The 16,997-nt window shown below is 35.1% G+C and overlaps 1 protein-coding gene across 1 annotated transcript in view; it reads left to right on the forward strand.

The window, feature by feature from the left end:
- The window catches only part of LOC123561190 (neuronal acetylcholine receptor subunit beta-3-like), a 31,408-nt gene extending 15,967 nt beyond the window's left edge, over positions 1-15,441 (forward strand). Inside the window, exons 7-11 of the mRNA XM_053516570.1 lie at positions 6,202-6,285; positions 7,136-7,248; positions 7,462-9,386; positions 11,220-12,792; positions 15,252-15,441. Of these exons, the coding sequence (XP_053372545.1) occupies positions 6,202-6,285; positions 7,136-7,248; positions 7,462-7,893 (629 nt within the window). The 3' untranslated portion in view covers positions 7,894-9,386; positions 11,220-12,792; positions 15,252-15,441. The remainder of the gene's footprint in view (positions 1-6,201; positions 6,286-7,135; positions 7,249-7,461; positions 9,387-11,219; positions 12,793-15,251) is intronic.
- Positions 15,442-16,997: the final 1,556 nt, after the last annotated feature.

Below are 16,997 nucleotides of genomic sequence, written 5' to 3' on the forward strand. Positions count from 1 at the left end.
ATACTGCTGCCATTTCATTTATGACCTAAATCACTTTAATATGTTTTGGTAAATGGTGGGGTTTGAAGTTGGGGCAGGAGGGGGGCGGAGGGGGTGGGGTAGATTATGTATTAATTAATTTTGTACTTCGATGTATAATATGAGTTGCACGCCTTATTAAATTATTTATTGGTTATTTCCTTCACATGTTCTTACTACAGATGAGTCGTATGTTCAGCTCAAGATTGCAGCAACAGTAAAGAGAAATGCCTCACTTCTAACAGATATTGGTCCGTGGGCCAAGGCCAAAAAATTTGAAAGTCGTAACCCAGAAATTAGGCAAAGGTTGAGCTATACCATGATTTTATACTATCATTCAGGAAACTTTTAAGGGTGGATGTCGGTCTGAGCGACATGTCAGTAAAATTTAATGACGATTTTAAAAACGTTGGTGTCTAATAAATACGATTTAGCATTGCATAGGGATATCGCCGATTTGGATGGTAAAAGAGACATTTATGCGACATTTTTTATAACAAATCTTATCTTTTAATGTCTGAAATAATCAATAATTTACTTTTGTTGTCAAAGAATGCTACGATATGTATTATATACTGAATAAAATGTAAAAAGTAGGGGTTGATGTACCCCACCCACCACATTAGTACATATATTTATGCGGGAAATCTTTAGAACTTTTAATCCTTTATAAAGGAACAGAATCCTAATGTTTACAGTAATGAAAACGAAATGAATGAATAATTAACTAAAATTTCAGACACCTTTACACTTTAATATCAGTTGGCTAAACCTATGGTTTATGTTTTATTTCTGGGCTAATTGCATACTGACAGACCTATTCTTTGCTAGTGCAGTAAAAATGATGAAAGTATTGCAAAAACTAAAACGACCGCAAACGTTTTATGGAAGTTCCCTATGGAGAACATCAAAATGGAAGCAGATCCAGCAATATAAGTCTTTATTCAAGATGACAGCTATTTCAAATTAATCCAAAATTATTATACATATGAGTTAATGCAACAAAAGTTTTTATATTTTGATGACTTTAGTTCTCTTCTAGCTTAGGTCTTCTTAGTAGTCATTTTGTACGTAGTTATTAAATCACCCAAAATTTATGTTTGTTAAACTACCAACAAATTAGGTTATTTAGTTACGCAGACTATACAAATTTAGACGGCCACCACTTTCCAATTTCCAAATAACTGCTTTAAATTTGATCACACATGCACATATGAAAGAGGCGTAGCTCTTTAAAAGTCAAAACTATAACACGAATCACTTGATATTGATTGAAACATGTTACAGAGGATTTTACCGCTCACAAAATGACCACCTGAAATCGGCTACATGTACAAATATTGATGAGCTACTACTGTTTAGATATTCAGTATTATAAAACAAACCAAATAAGTTTCCAAGGATTGAAGTTTGGTTATCCAGATCAATCTAATAAAGATACTGTCCTGTCATTTTCAAACTGGTCGCCAAAAGTAAGTTTGCAAACATACATATGGATAAGATTTAAGTAATCATTGCTGTAATAGAAGTTAAAATAATTTCAATTGAAAACTACGTTACCAATATGAACTACTTCTATTGTTTTAATCAAGATGGCGCCATTTTCAAAATGCGTACCATAAAAGACATAACAGTAATATGATTTAAATACTGCTTTTATTTCTTTTAAATCTAAACATGTTACTCTCAATTTTCATTCAAAGGATTTTGAATGTAGTTAAAATGTAATATTAATTTGTATCAGAATGGCTGCCTGATAGATGTTACATATACAGTGTATCCTAGTGGAATAATGAGAAATGGAGAATGGAACATATCATGAAATTGTCACTTTCTTCTGAGGTAGTGAAAAAGATCATTGTACAAACACCTTTGTCTTTTTAAACATTTTAAAGGATTTATAATGTTCAATTGAAAACTACGTTACCAATATGAACTACTTCTATTGTTTTAATCAAGATGGCGCCATTTTCAAAATGCGTACCATAAAAGACATAACAGTAATATGATTTAAATACTGCTTTTATTTCTTTTAAATCTAAACATGTTACTCTCAATTTTCATTCAAAGGATTTTGAATGTAGTTAAAATGTAATATTAATTTGTATCAGAATGGCTGCCTGATAGATGTTACATATACAGTGTATCCTAGTGGAATAATGAGAAATGGAGAATGGAACATATCATGAAATTGTCACTTTCTTCTGAGGTAGTGAAAAAGATCATTGTACAAACACCTTTGTCTTTTTAAACATTTTAAAGGATTTATAATGTTCAATTGAAAACTACGTTACCAATATGAACTACTTCTATTGTTTTAATCAAGATGGCGCCATTTTCAAAATGCGTACCATAAAAGACATAACAGTAATATGATTTAAATACTGCTTTTATTTCTTTTAAATCTAAACATGTTACTCTCAATTTTCATTCAAAGGATTTTGAATGTAGTTAAAATGTAATATTAATTTGTATCAGAATGGCTGCCTGATAGATGTTACATATACAGTGTATCCTAGTGGAATAATGAGAAATGGAGAATGGAACATATCATGAAATTGTCACTTTCTTCTGAGGTAGTGAAAAAGATCATTGTACAAACACCTTTGTCTTTTTAAACATTTTAAAGGATTTATAATGTTCAATTGAAAACTACGTTACCAATATGAACTACTTCTATTGTTTTAATCAAGATGGCGCCATTTTCAAAATGCGTACCATAAAAGACATAATAGTAATATGATTTAAATACTGATTTTATTTCTTTTAAAACTAAACATGTTACTCTCAATTTTCATTCAAAGGATTTTGAATGTAGCTAAAATGTAATATTAATTTGTATCAGAATGGCTGCCTGATAGATGTTACATATACAGTGTATCCTAGAAATGAGCATATACAGTTCTAAACCTATCAAAGCAATTTAAGATACATGTATATTGATGTACCTTTAGGTTGTGCTTGAAAGTTTTATCTGTTTTGTTTGAAATAGAAATAGTCAGATATATCATACATCATTCAACAAAATCCTTTCAATGCGTATTCCTCTGAAATAGTGCCAAACTATTATGAATATATCTGTAGTCATGCATTTGCTTGACATAATGAACAGGTAGTACAGAGCTTCGCAGCTATAAACTGAGCAAGTCCTGGAATCAAAAAGTCGTGTATCGTATCTGTTTTTTTTTTTATTTGGTTGTATGAGCAATAATTATTGGTATTGTTGTAATTAATATTTAAAGTAACGTATGTTTCAATCCCTTTTAGGATGTAGCTTAATGATTTTACTACGGAATAAAGCACTTAACTAAAAAGAGTTTTTACAGATATGTCATGAAGATATCAAATTACCACTGGCGTTTTCCAAGCAAATAGTACAGACTCTGTAAGTATGTACATATGCATTTATACGTGTATGATGAACTTATTCTGATACTGATACCGAAAAGTGACTTCCACGCAACCTCTCATATCAAAATTTAGAGTATATTTCTGTCATATGGTGTACATAGGTGTTATAATGTGTCCTCTTGTGTAGTTCTGAAACATACGTTACCGAAATTAGATTAAGGTAGTTACTAGACTCAATGGTTGAAACACAGTTACATACCAAGGTAATCTAAATGTAACAGTTGAAATACACAAATTTTTGAACGAACTAGTTTCTTTGTATTTGTTAATAGTTTTGAAAATAGAATATTGAATTTTAGTAAGAACGCAGCACTGACAATAATGATACCACAATCAGGATATGAACAAGGAGTCTTATCTATGTTTCCGTTAAGGGAATGTAATATGAATTCGTAGTTCAGTAATTCCGTCCCACATTTTAAGTGATATTTGAAAATCATCATGGTCAGAAACAGAACTATTTTAAAAAGCATGTTTTACAAAAAGTGTCATTTGTTTCACTACATGTACCCATGTTGTACTGTATATGTATGATGCTCCATAAGTTCAAAATGTGCCGTGTTTATTTACTTCAGGAATTATATCAGCAACTTTGAACACATAATGCATATAAACCGATAATTTCAGTGATGAATACAATCTTACCTTCCGTGAATATCAAAACAACGCATTAAAATATAAAATCCTCTGTCTTGAAACCGCCTAAGTCCATCGAAACCCCAAAACTATAATAGCGTTAATGTTACTTAATGTAGCTTTAATATTACTTAATGTTCTGTGTAATCTGTATATTATTCATTTCATCTTTGTAATGCTGTAAAAACTGACTGAGTTGGTGCTTTGCGATGCCAGTAAGCATGATTCATGTATTAGCCTAGAATAATTATATACGAAATATAAAATTGAATAGGTGACCTTTAAAACCTAGGTAGGAGAGGTGGTCTAGTGGATAAGGTGCCGGCCGCTCAATCCAGTGGTTCTGGTTTCGAGCCTCACTAGGATCACGACCATGACCTCTCATATGGCACCAGTATTGGTTTCTCCAGGAAGCGGACTCAAAGAGTGGTTTCAAAAGGCTTGAAGCTTTCATTACAATCGAGCTATAACAAATAAGTATAAACTAAAACCTAGGTAACGTACATTTGATTCTTAGATACCCTCACGTTCTGTATTTATTTTGAATGAAAGACAAAAATATTCAGACTGCGTACAAACTGTAACCAAGTCTATTGTTAATTATCAATATGCTATCTTTTGAAGCAGAATCCATAAAATGCTATTAAATCTATGCTATCTTTACAGTGATGCTGAAAGAGGCACCGTTGTTTTACTGTAGTTTGTCGACATCCTATAATTGAGAATAGTTACAGGGTTAAGTCCAACAAAATTATAACGGTCATGTGTGCATAGTTTATCTTAATTAAAAGCATACAAATGCAATTGCTGGAGTATTTTCAATGTTGCTAATTCTTCAAGGTGGAAAATTTGAGTGGCGGCTGTTACGTATGTTACATTTTAAAGTATCTTTATCAAATAAAGGTTAAAATTATACATGAAAGCTTACTTTGACATCTAAAATAGAAGAAAATTATTGGTACCCAAAACCTTTCTGAATGAAACACAAATAGGCTTGATTTATTGAGAAACAGCATGTGATTTATATGTATTACATTTGCATGCACGTTGTCTATAACCTAAAGTGATTGCAATATTTCATATTTTCTCATGAAAATATATAAAATTGTGAATCTTAACACAATTATTTGATGATGTCTTATTAAAAAATATAGTAATTTTGATAATTTTATGAGTTATTTAAAATGGCAAAAATGTAGCTCGGGTGGGTGGGGTATTTTGACCCCTTAATTTTGGTAGAAATCGTCAAAATTTGGTAAATTTTTGTTACAGTGAAGCTTTAATTGATTTAGAACAGTTACATAAGCAAAACTCTAATATCTGAAAGTCAGTATTGAAACAATCTGTTAAGAATTCGTGTGTAGCCAACAATACTTTCAAAGAGAGAGAATTCCGCATTTTTCATACACAAGGTTTACTAAAATGTGTATAATTTTTATTTGACATACGGTAGAAAGCGACATCCGGTCTTAAACAATCCCGGAATGAATGTATTAATGGCTGAAGTGGATGAACCTTTGCCTAATTTCTGGGTTACGAAATCGAAAAACTAGAGGACTTTCAGAAACTGGCCCACAGACCATATGTTTATATTTCCAATGCTCGTGATTTCCGTGCTAGTGCTGTTTCAGTTTCTTCTACCAAGTAAAAATTCACCAAGACAAGCATTTGGTATGATTGCATCTACCATTGTTTTCTACTTTGCTGTTTTTAAATTGTTACTTATGCATTCAATAAGCTAAGAGAACTATTCCTCTGTTACGTTGTCTACTTAAATAAAACTCAGAAACCTGTTTTCTCTTTATCATATCTCCGCTTACGTATCTAACAGACATTTTAGTTGATATTACTTTATTCTAGGTCGACTTTTAAACAGGTTCTACAACGTACATTTATCACTCCTGATAGCATTCATCTCCATGAGTTGAACGCAAAGCAGGGAAGCTACTGGTTACCAGGTTCTAGGTTCATGACTATGGTATGACGCGACCATGGATCGAACCCACGGCCCCTCAACTCCCCGCAGTCAATGCGTACGCTCTAACACGAGGCAAGTGTGACGTCTAGCATTTTTTTGTATTTCACACCTAAAAAAACTAACTGACTATACTTGCAGTTAATGCAAATATATTTCAGGTCTATTGTTGGTGTTTGGAGAAATCCTTCCACTCATTGCACTGTGCCTTTATGTTCCAGCATATTCTAACTTTCCGTTTGTTGGTAAGTGGTCAACACTCAACAGTAACCTTTTTTTTTATTCTGTTGTGATATAAAATTTAGCGTCCTTTTGAGTTTCTTTGAGTGCTAGTAATATACACGACTTGGACACCGTCAATCAGTTTTCAAGAAACACGTGACTGTGTTGCTCGTCTGAACGGAATGCAGCTCGTGATATTCTCTGAGTGACATGCGTTTTGGGAAAAAACATAATGCATTAAATTCCAGCGTTTCTTACATAAAAAAAAAACAAAAACTGTTTCCGTGTTCTTTAAAGGTAAAAAATAATCTGGCCGTGTGCATTTTAATCCACAGAAATCAATTTAAGTGAATGCACGTTTACCACGCGAGATGATTATCATTTTCAATATTGTTACATCAAGGCATGTAGATATTGCATGCCAGCTAGGCTTTAGAGACAATTAATTCCTAAAATCGCATCGGAAGACAAATATTTATAGAAAGATAGGGTACAATAAGGGTCACTGTTTTAGATGAAAATAATAGTCTTACCGGAAGATGTAAGGAGAATGTTTTGGGGATTGCAAAATACTTTTAAGGTCTATATTGCTTTATTTCGTAATGCACAGTCAACGAAAATGCATAATTAAATTGTTAGAAAAACACTGCTTTCAAAGTTACACATGAACTTATACTGACATAACCATACTATGAAGGGATATACTAAAAAGAAATGATTTCCAACAGTTTGTAATATGTTGATGAAATGTCAATCCTATTACACGTTTGTTTGAAATAAGTATTTCCGAAAATAGGAACAAACAAGAAATTAATATATAATTATGCTTATAACAAAAGATGTGGAAGCCGCTTTATTATGATAATTTTACAGGAATGATAAACTTCTTCTGCATAATTTCTGCCACATGTGCTCTGATATTCTCTACAATCACAACAAACCTTAGTAGCATGGACAAGATGCCACTACCAGTTTGTCTACAGAATGTAAGTATTTTCTCTTCACCTTAAACAATCTCTGTCTCAAAATGGTGACTTTCGTCTTAATATTATATTCTTATATTAGTCATTAGAGATTTCGGAAGAAATGGATGATCAAATAACTGGAAATATGCAGGTCTAACTCATTTTTGTGATATATCTATTTTATACTCGAGTGCATATCTTTGTCCCTAGTCTGAATTTTACTTTTGTTTCCAGTTTCTCATTAAAGTTACACCAAAAAGGCGACCAGTTAACAGAAATGAGAAAAGCTATACCATAAACAACATACGTGAAATAGAATGGGACAATCTTTTACATGAGACTCATGAAATGGACGTCATAAGTTCCTCTAATGAACCTAACGGATCAGTAAATAGACCTAATGGATTAGTAAACCAACCCAACGGTGTAACAAATGAAGTCAACAACACTGAAAGAAGACAAATTACTGACATTGTGAATATAAAATCAGCTTTATCCAATATTCTATATGAACTAAAACAGATTCATTCATTGACTTATAATATTTTGGCGGGGAAAGAAAAGCCAGACTGGTTAACTTTTGCAACTTTCCTGGACAAAGTGTTCTTTTTGGTGTTTTTGGTGCTTTTCATTGTGGAAATAATTGTTCTTTTCCTGAGTCTGTAACAATAAGATTATTGTCATTATTTTTATAATCATACATTCATGATATTCATGTTAAACATCTATTGTTACACTGTACTTATTTTTCAAACATGTTGATTTAATGTTTCCTATTGATGTAATTTGCTGTTTATTTTTTTTTATTTGCATTTATTAATTATCATCGTCAAATGGACCATTTACAAGAAATATGTTTAATGAACGATTTTTGTTACAAGCAAAACCGCACCTTAACAATAAAATTGCTAACCTAGAAGTCGGAGTAGTTGAAAAGCAAATTTCTTTTGTTACAGTAAAGGACATGGAGATATTTTGAAATTTTCATTTTAGTCCTTTTAAATGTTTGCATTTTTGTAGTAGCATTTGTACTTACGTTGAAGAATACTTAGGCTTTAATTCATTGTTTAATTTTTAGGTTATTGAACATAATTTTCACAAACTACAATTATTTTTGTCCCCTACTTTTCACAGACTACAATTATATTTTTCTCCAGGGGACATTCCCTTTCATGCTTTTGAACTAAGAAATGACATCATTTAACTCGCCGTGATGCATTTAAAGAAGTATAGTGTACCATTTGCTGTGGCATATTTCACCATAGTGTACCATCTGCCTTGATTTAATGTTTAGAACATTTAATGTGACTCTTTATTATAATATGTAGTAACAGATTATGTTTGACATACAAATTTGATTTTATCTTGTTAGAATATTATATATTTAAAGATTTTCTTGTGTAACAGGATAAATTGTAAAAATAAAAAGATTTTTCTATGCTAAGTATTTATGTCGCTTGTACAATGTTTCAATTGATTCATGTTGTTATACAGCCTATGATGAAGATTTAGTGAAATTCCAATCACAGCAGTTGCTGTCGACCATATAAGTGACATCTTAAGAAGACTGTAAGTAATTGTACATACGGATGGAGGATAGTGCAAGATACAGTGGATACTCAAATTACTGGCTACCCTTGTCGCATGCCAGGTGAAAAGCTCCCATACAAGCGATTCTTATCCGAATGCTATTTTTTAGCTTGAAGACCGGGGGCTCAATCTCACAACTCTGGTTTCTAGGTCTGGCAACATTACCACTTGGCCACATCGTCCACTCTCGCTTAAAACATCATTCTGACAGCGAGTGCCCTTCAGGAAGACACTGAACTCTTTGATAGACAGTGTGTTGTCAATGACCCTTAATATGTTTACACTGTTCTTATCAGTGGAATTTGGATCATTATATATGACATCTTGCTGTGAAAGTATGTTATTTTAAAGTATACGGGCAGGGAGTCAACTTTATAATATGAATACAAGCGGATGCGGAGTGGCTATCGTGTTAGCAGCCGTTGTTATGGCAACAACCGGACTTATATGTCAGTTCCCACATTGTGGGATGGTAAAGTGTAATTTCGTAGATCCAGAAAATTGCACCGGAACAATCAGGATGGGTGGCGGCTACTGCGGCTGTTGCAAGGCATGTTTTACGGAAGTCGGTAAGTATTTAAGTTTTACTTGGGGGAAAAACTCAGTTATTTAAACCTCAAGGATATCCGGTACATATTGTAAAGCGCCAGCAGCAGCACTCAAAGGTCTGTATATTTACAGCTGTGATTTTGAAACTATGCAGTATGGTGTTAAAAATAAAGAAAAGTACTACCATATGTATGTCATGATATCCACCTTTGAAGTTTTTAAACAATTAGCAGAGATGGATTACTTATTGTACCTTTATGAAGTTTTCAAATTTGAAAATCTTGTATTGGGCCAGTGACGTTAGAATAGCTTGTACCGACATATTGGGCCAGTGACGTTAGGATAGCTTGTACTGACATATTGAGCCAGTGACGTTAGAATAGCTTGTACTGTTGCTACTTAAAATCAAAGTGTCATTATGCGCATCTTACTGCATATAGTGTGTTTTGGTGAATGTTTTATGAAAGCAGTTTCCGGTTGCTGTGCATTTAAATGTGTTAAATTATCGACAATACCGCATTATTATAGTATTTGAAGATGATGCTTTAAAAATAAAGAAATCGGTGTAGTAAAATAATAGTTCTGTACGCAGGGATCTCCCATACCTATATGTAGAGATTTCTGAAGTTGAAGGGAAGCAACTCCTGCGTGCAGTTTGAATTTTCTTAAAATACTGCCCAAGTCATTAAACAAGAAAAGTCACATTTGGATAACTTATTATTTTGTACTGATAACAGGAAGAGTATGGTATATCGGTTTTAAAATTATAATTTCCTCCACCCTTTTTACACACATCTATTTCAACTGGATTTTTACTTGAAAAATACGCATAATTCCACTTTAATCTTTTTCACTTTTTGTACAACAGATCTATAACTTCTTCCCAAAACTTACTGTTTAGTCCATCTTTTCCGTAACAAGACTTTTTCTTGATTTCTTTCAAAAAAAAAAAAATTACATCATTTTATAGAACTCCAAGGGTGATAATATAACTTTTTAAAATCTTAAAAATATGTTAATACGTTTTGACTTTATCGTTAAAATACAAAAGCTATTGGGACAGCAACGCTCGGCTACTTAACAGCCTTTCCACTAAAGGAAATGACCAAATGGATGAATATAAAAGTAGAAAAAGAGGCAAAAATTTGTAAAAGATACAAAACAGTTATCGAACCTGTACAATGCATGTCAGCTCATCACAGTGGACAAGAAAATGAAGTTTCAATCGATTCCCATGAGTGGGTAATGAGCTACCAGCTTACATACAAAAACTCAATCAGAATGTATTCCATTGTAACTTTCAGTCATTATTGACATATCTTTTTAAAATGTCAATTTTGGCTCTACCTGTTCCCGGATTTTATCAAACTTTCATAACATTTTATTAAGCACAAAAGCAAAATTACCATAGTAACCCGTAGTAAAAGTATGGATAATTTCAAGAAAACCCGAAATTCCGCAAGCTGCAGAATTTTATGCAGGGACAACTACAGTTTTGGCAAAAAAGGACATTATTAAAAATTCACAATGTTCCGACTACGATCCTTGAGGACCTATGGAATGATGTATTGTGTATATCTGGATTTTGCAAAATTAAGCTGTAATACACGGAACCCCTGTTATGGAGCTGGTGGGTCAAACAGTAGTCCCAAACATAACTAGAATCCAAGGCGTCGGAAAATTACTTGAAGTTATCGACAAAAATCCGAGGGTACAGTCTCGGACTGAGGTGTTTCTTTTTCAAAAGGAACCAATTTTATTTCCGACAAGTTTATAAAAGTCTAAGAATTATTGATTAATTAACCATTTTTCCATTTTCATAACATCTTACCGCTTTTACGTTCCATTTACAGGTGCTGGCGAAACATGTGAAAAAAGTAAAGACCCCGTCGATGCATTATTTTACCCGCCAACTGTTTTATGCGAGACTGGGTTCTACTGCGAGCACAATACTTCAACATGTGAACCCCTTCCTGGTTTCAGTCTTGGATAGACACATTTTGTTGTTCAAAACTATTTACACCGCAATACGCAAGACCTAATTGTTTTGTCCCCTACTTTTCACAGACTACAGTTATTTTTTTCTCCTGGGGACATTCTCTTTCATGCTTTTGAATTAAGAAATGACATCATTTAACTCGTCGTGATGCATTTTATCTTGTTAGAATATTATATATTTAAAAGTTTTCTTGTATAACAAGATACATTGTAAAAATAAAAAGATTTTTCTATGCTTAGTATTTATGTCACTTTTGAACAATGTTTCAATAGTTTAGTGTTGTTGTACAGTCTATGATGAAGATTTAGTGAAATTCCAATCACAGCAGTTGCAGTCGCCCTTATAAGTGACATCTTAAGAAGACTGTAAGTAATTGTATATACGGATAGAGGATAGTGCAAGATACAGTGGATACTCAAATTACTGGTTACCCTTGTCGCATGCCAGGTGAAAAGCTCCCATACAAGCGATTCTTATCCGAATGCTATTATTTTTAGCTTGAAGGCCTGGGATCCAATCTCATGAATCTGATTTCGCAATCTGGCAACATTACCACTTGGCCACTGCGTCCGCTCTCGCTAAAATCAAACAACATTCTGACAGCGAGTGCCCTTCAGGAAGACACTGAACTCTTTGATAGATAGCGTGTTGTCAATGACCCTTAATCTTATCAGTGGAACTTTGATAATTAAATATATGACCTTTTTGCTGTGAAAGTATGTTATTTAAAGTATACAGGCAGGGAGTCAATTTTATAATATGAATACAAACGGATGCGGAGTGACTATCGTGTTAGCAGCCGTTTTATGGCAACAACCGGGCTTATATGTCAGTTTCCACATTGTGGAATGGTAAAGTGTAATTTCGTAGATCCAGAAAATTGCACTGAAGTTCCCCTTGTTGTTTCGCATGCTAGGTGAAAAGCTCCCATACAAGCGATTCTTATCCGAATGTTTTTTAGCTTGAAGACCGGGGGCTCAATCTCAGGACTCTGGTTTCTCGGTCTGGCAACATTACCACTTGGCCACTGCGTCCTCTCTCGCTAAAATCAAACAACATTCTGACAGCGAGTGCCCTTCTGGATGACACTGAACTCTTTGATAGACAGCGTGTTGTCATTGACCTTAAACCTGATTACACTGTTCTTATCAGTAGAATTTTGATAATTAAATATATGACCTTTTGCTGTGAACGTATGTTGTTTTAAAGTATACAGACAGGGTGTCAGCTTTATAATATGAATGCAAACGGAAGCGGAGTGGCTATCGTGTTAGCAACCGTTGTTATGGTAACAACCGGACTTATATGCCAGTTTCCACCTTGTTTGTTGGTAAAGTGTAATTTCGTAGATCCGGAAAATTGCAACGGAACAATCAGGATGGGTGGCGGCTACTGCGGCTGTTGCAAGGCATGTTTTACGGAAGTCGGTAAGTATTTAATTTCACTTTGGGTAAAGCTCAGCTATTTAAACCTCAAGGATTGTAAAGCGCCAGCAGCAACACTCAAAGGTCTGTATATTTACAGCTGTGATTTTGGAATTATGCAGTATGGTGTTAAAAAAAAAGTACTACCATATGTATGTCATGAGATCCACACAATTCGCAGATATAGATTACTTATTGTACCTTTATGAAGTTTCAAATTTGAACATATTGGGCCAGTGACGTTAGGACAGCTTGTACTGACATACTGGGTCAGTGACGTTAAGATAGCTTGTACTGTTGCTACTTAAAGTTAGTGTTATTACGCGCATCTTACTGCATATAGTGTTTTATGAAAGCAATTTCGGTTGCTGTGCATTAAAATGTGTTAAATTAACGATAATGCCGCAAAAGTATTTGAAGATGATGCTTTAAAAATAAAGAAATCGAAGTAGTAAAATAATAGTTCTTTTCTTTAATCTTGTACGCACTGGCAGGGATCTCCTATTAGCGGCTGTAACCGCCAACATTATTAAATATACAATCCATTCATAAACAAGTCAGTCAGTGCAGTGCATTTCAACGCCGTCTAGTTTAAAACTCCATCCTGTCCAATAAATTTGCATTCAACGCATTGTATTTTAAAACCATTTAATGCAAAACTTCATTCCATCTATTTAAACATTTAACGATGCATTGAAAAACTTGTTGCGATGCACCGTACTAAGAAATTATTCAACAAAACATGATACCATGCAGCTCAATGTGAAGTTTCAATCCATTCCCATGAGTGGGTAATGAGCTACCAGCTTACATACCAAAACTCAACCAGAATATATTCCATTGTCACTTTTAGTCATTACTGACATATCTTTTTAAAATGCCAATTTTGGCTCTACCTGTTCCCGGATTTTATAAAACTTCCACATTTTATTAACTAAAGCATAAAAGCAATATTACCGAAGAAACATTTTGTATAATTTAAAGAAAGCCCGAAATTCCGCAAGCTCCAGAATCTACAATTTTTGCACAAAAAAAACCCCAAACCCGGACATTATTAAAGATTAACAATGTTCCGACTACGACCCTTAAAGACGCTTGGAATGGTGTATAATCTATATCTGGATTTTGCAAAATAAAGCTGCAACACACGGAACTCCCGTTTGCAACACACGGAACCTCCGTTTGCAACACACGGAACTACCGTTTCCAATACACGGAAGCTCCGTTTGCAACACACGGAACTCCCGTTTGCAACACACGGAACCTCCGTTTGCAACACACGGAACTCCCGTTTGCAATACTCGGAACCTCCGTTTGCAACACACGGAACTCCCGTTTGCAACACACGGAACTCCCGTTTGCAATACACGGAACACCCGTTTGCAATACACGGAACCCCCGTTTGCAACACACGGAACCTCCGTTTGCAACACACGGAACTCCCGTTTGCAATACACGAAACCTCCGTTTGCAATACACGAATTCCCGTTTGCAACACAAGGAACTCCCGTTTGCAACACACGGAACTCCCGTTTGCAATACACGGAACCTCCGTTTGCAATACACGGAATTCCCGTTTGCAACACAAGGAACTCCAGTTTGCAACACACGGAACCTCCGTTTGCAACACAAGGAACTCCCGTTTGCAATACACGGAACTCCCGTTTGCAACACACGGAACTCCCGTTTGCAATACACGGAACCTCCGTTTGCAATACACGGAACTCCCGTTTGTAACACACGGAACCTCCGTTTGCAACACACGGAACTCCCGTTTGCAATACACAGAACTCCCGTTTGCAACATACGGAACCTCCGTTTGCAATACACGGAACTCCCGTTTACAACACACGAAACCTCCGTTTGCAATACACGGAACTCCCGTTTGCAACACACGGAACCTCTGTTTGCAACACACGGAACCTCCGTTTGCAATACACAATCTCCGTCTGCAATATACGGAACTCCCGTTTGCAATACACGGAACTCCCATTTGCAATACACGGAACCTCCGTTTGCAACACACGGAACCCCCGTTTGCAATACACAGAACTCCCGTTTGCAACACACGGAACTCCCGTTTGCAATACCCGGAACTCCCGTTTGCAATACACGGAACTCCCGTCTGCAATACACGGAACCTCCGTTTGCAACACACAACCTCCTTCTGCAATACAAAATGTACACGGAACTCCCGTTTGCAATATACGGAACCTCCGTTTGCAACACACGGGACTCCTTGTTGCAATACACGGAACCTCTGTTTGCAATACACAACCTCCTTCTGCAATACACGGAACCTCCGTTTGCAGTCTCGGACTGGGATGGTTTTTTCAAGAGGAACCAATTTTATTTGCGACCAGTTTTTAAAAGTCTTAGAACAAATTGATTAAAAAACTTCCGATCTGAAAATTATTTTTCCATTTTTCAAATATCTTACTGCTTTTACGATTCATTTCCAGGTGCTGGCGAATCATGTCACAGTGAAACTAAAGACTCATTATTTTACCCACCAACTGTTTTATGCAAGACTGGGCTCTACTGCGAGTACAATACTTCAATGTGTGAACCCATTCCTGGTTTCAGTCTCGGATAGACAATTTTGTTGTTCAAAACTGTTTACACTGCAATACAAAAAAGACCTAATTGAAACTACTAGTCTTGTTTTTCCGTTCCTTTATTTTTCTTTTCTTTGAACACTCCTTTTTTATTTTCTACTCGTTTCTTTTAGTGCTAGCATTTTTCTGGTTTCGTAAAATACTATTTCAACACGGTATCCCGAAATTCCTTATCTCGAAGAAGTTAACATGTTCCGTCCCGAAAACACCTAAACCTATGTTCAATTTAAAGTCCAGTTTCAGTTATCGTCCGATGGAATTCGAGATACCGACTTTCAACTCTACATCGTAACATGTTTGTTCCTTGCCCCTCACCGATGTGAGTTCGAGCCTCACTCGGGGCGCTGAATTCTTCATGTGAGGAAGCCATCCGGTTGGCTTACGGAAGGTCAGTGGCACCTGGAGTCTTCCTCCGCTATTAAAGCTGGAAAGTCGCTATATGACCTATAAATGTGTCGCTGCGACGTTAAACCCAACAAAAACAAATAAAATCTTTGTTCCTCATTTCTTAAAATACTATGATCCAGCAGGCGTCGATCCGAATTTAGGTGTAAAAAAATCTTTACAGATGCCAGTACTGGTTTGACGTTACGGGAACGTTCTTCGAGCGCGCCAACATTCTTCTTGGGATAGTGTTCATCTTACTTATAAAAGGCTAAAACTTGGAGACGAGATGTAGCTCTACTCGAATAGTTTGCATCTCAGTCAGTTATTTTGATTATTTCTCCAAGAGAATGTCCGGAAACTTGAATTAACTTATTAAGGCATCACAGAAATAATTTCTATTTATATTATTAATTGCAAGTGTACTAAAATATATTTGAAATAAATACATTTCAACATGTTATGTTATGTGTCATTTGGCGTTGTAATCCAGGTCAGAATCACGCGACAGGTCCTTAAAAAGACAACGTTAAAACTTGTGATACAGTACCGGACACTTAAACCCCCATTGTTCAACTTCCACGAAATGTACATGTATTATGAATATAATTGGCTGCCGATTATATATAAAAATCATTAATCTTAAAGTGTGTCGGAAAATTGAAGCCTAAAAATATTTGATATTTAGAGCAAGGGGTTTCGAGTGGATTCAGCCTCGTTTCAACAGGAAGGTCTATCAGTTGTTCCAGTTAGTTATATGTCATGACAGTTTATTAATTTACCACCGTGGCTTATGGTAGCGGACCTGCAATGACAGAATTACGATATTTTTTTCATTTTTGATAGGCTGAAATAATCCTAAAAATACCAAAAATGGTAGTGTTCACCATAGGTGTGAGAAGTCCCGGGTTCGATTCCCTGTCAGACCTGAAGTACTTTTAGTCTGTTACAAACGAATCGATTTATTTACTACTGTAAATACTTCAGACATGACCGGGAATCGAACAAGGGAACTCTCCCATCTAAGACGGACACTACCGCGTCGTTATAAAAGCTAGCTCAATAGCAAGGATATAAGTGCATGCACCCTTATACTCTACCCTACTACAACAACAATATCTATCTGTTTCCAATGTAATGAACTAGATGGCCCAGTTTTAAATGCCATCTAGATTTCATAAAGACAAACATTCTGCTTTCATATAA

The sequence above is a fragment of the Mercenaria mercenaria genome, chromosome 10 (genome assembly GCF_021730395.1).
Source record: "Mercenaria mercenaria strain notata chromosome 10, MADL_Memer_1, whole genome shotgun sequence".
Lineage (NCBI taxonomy): Eukaryota > Metazoa > Mollusca > Bivalvia > Venerida > Veneridae > Mercenaria > Mercenaria mercenaria.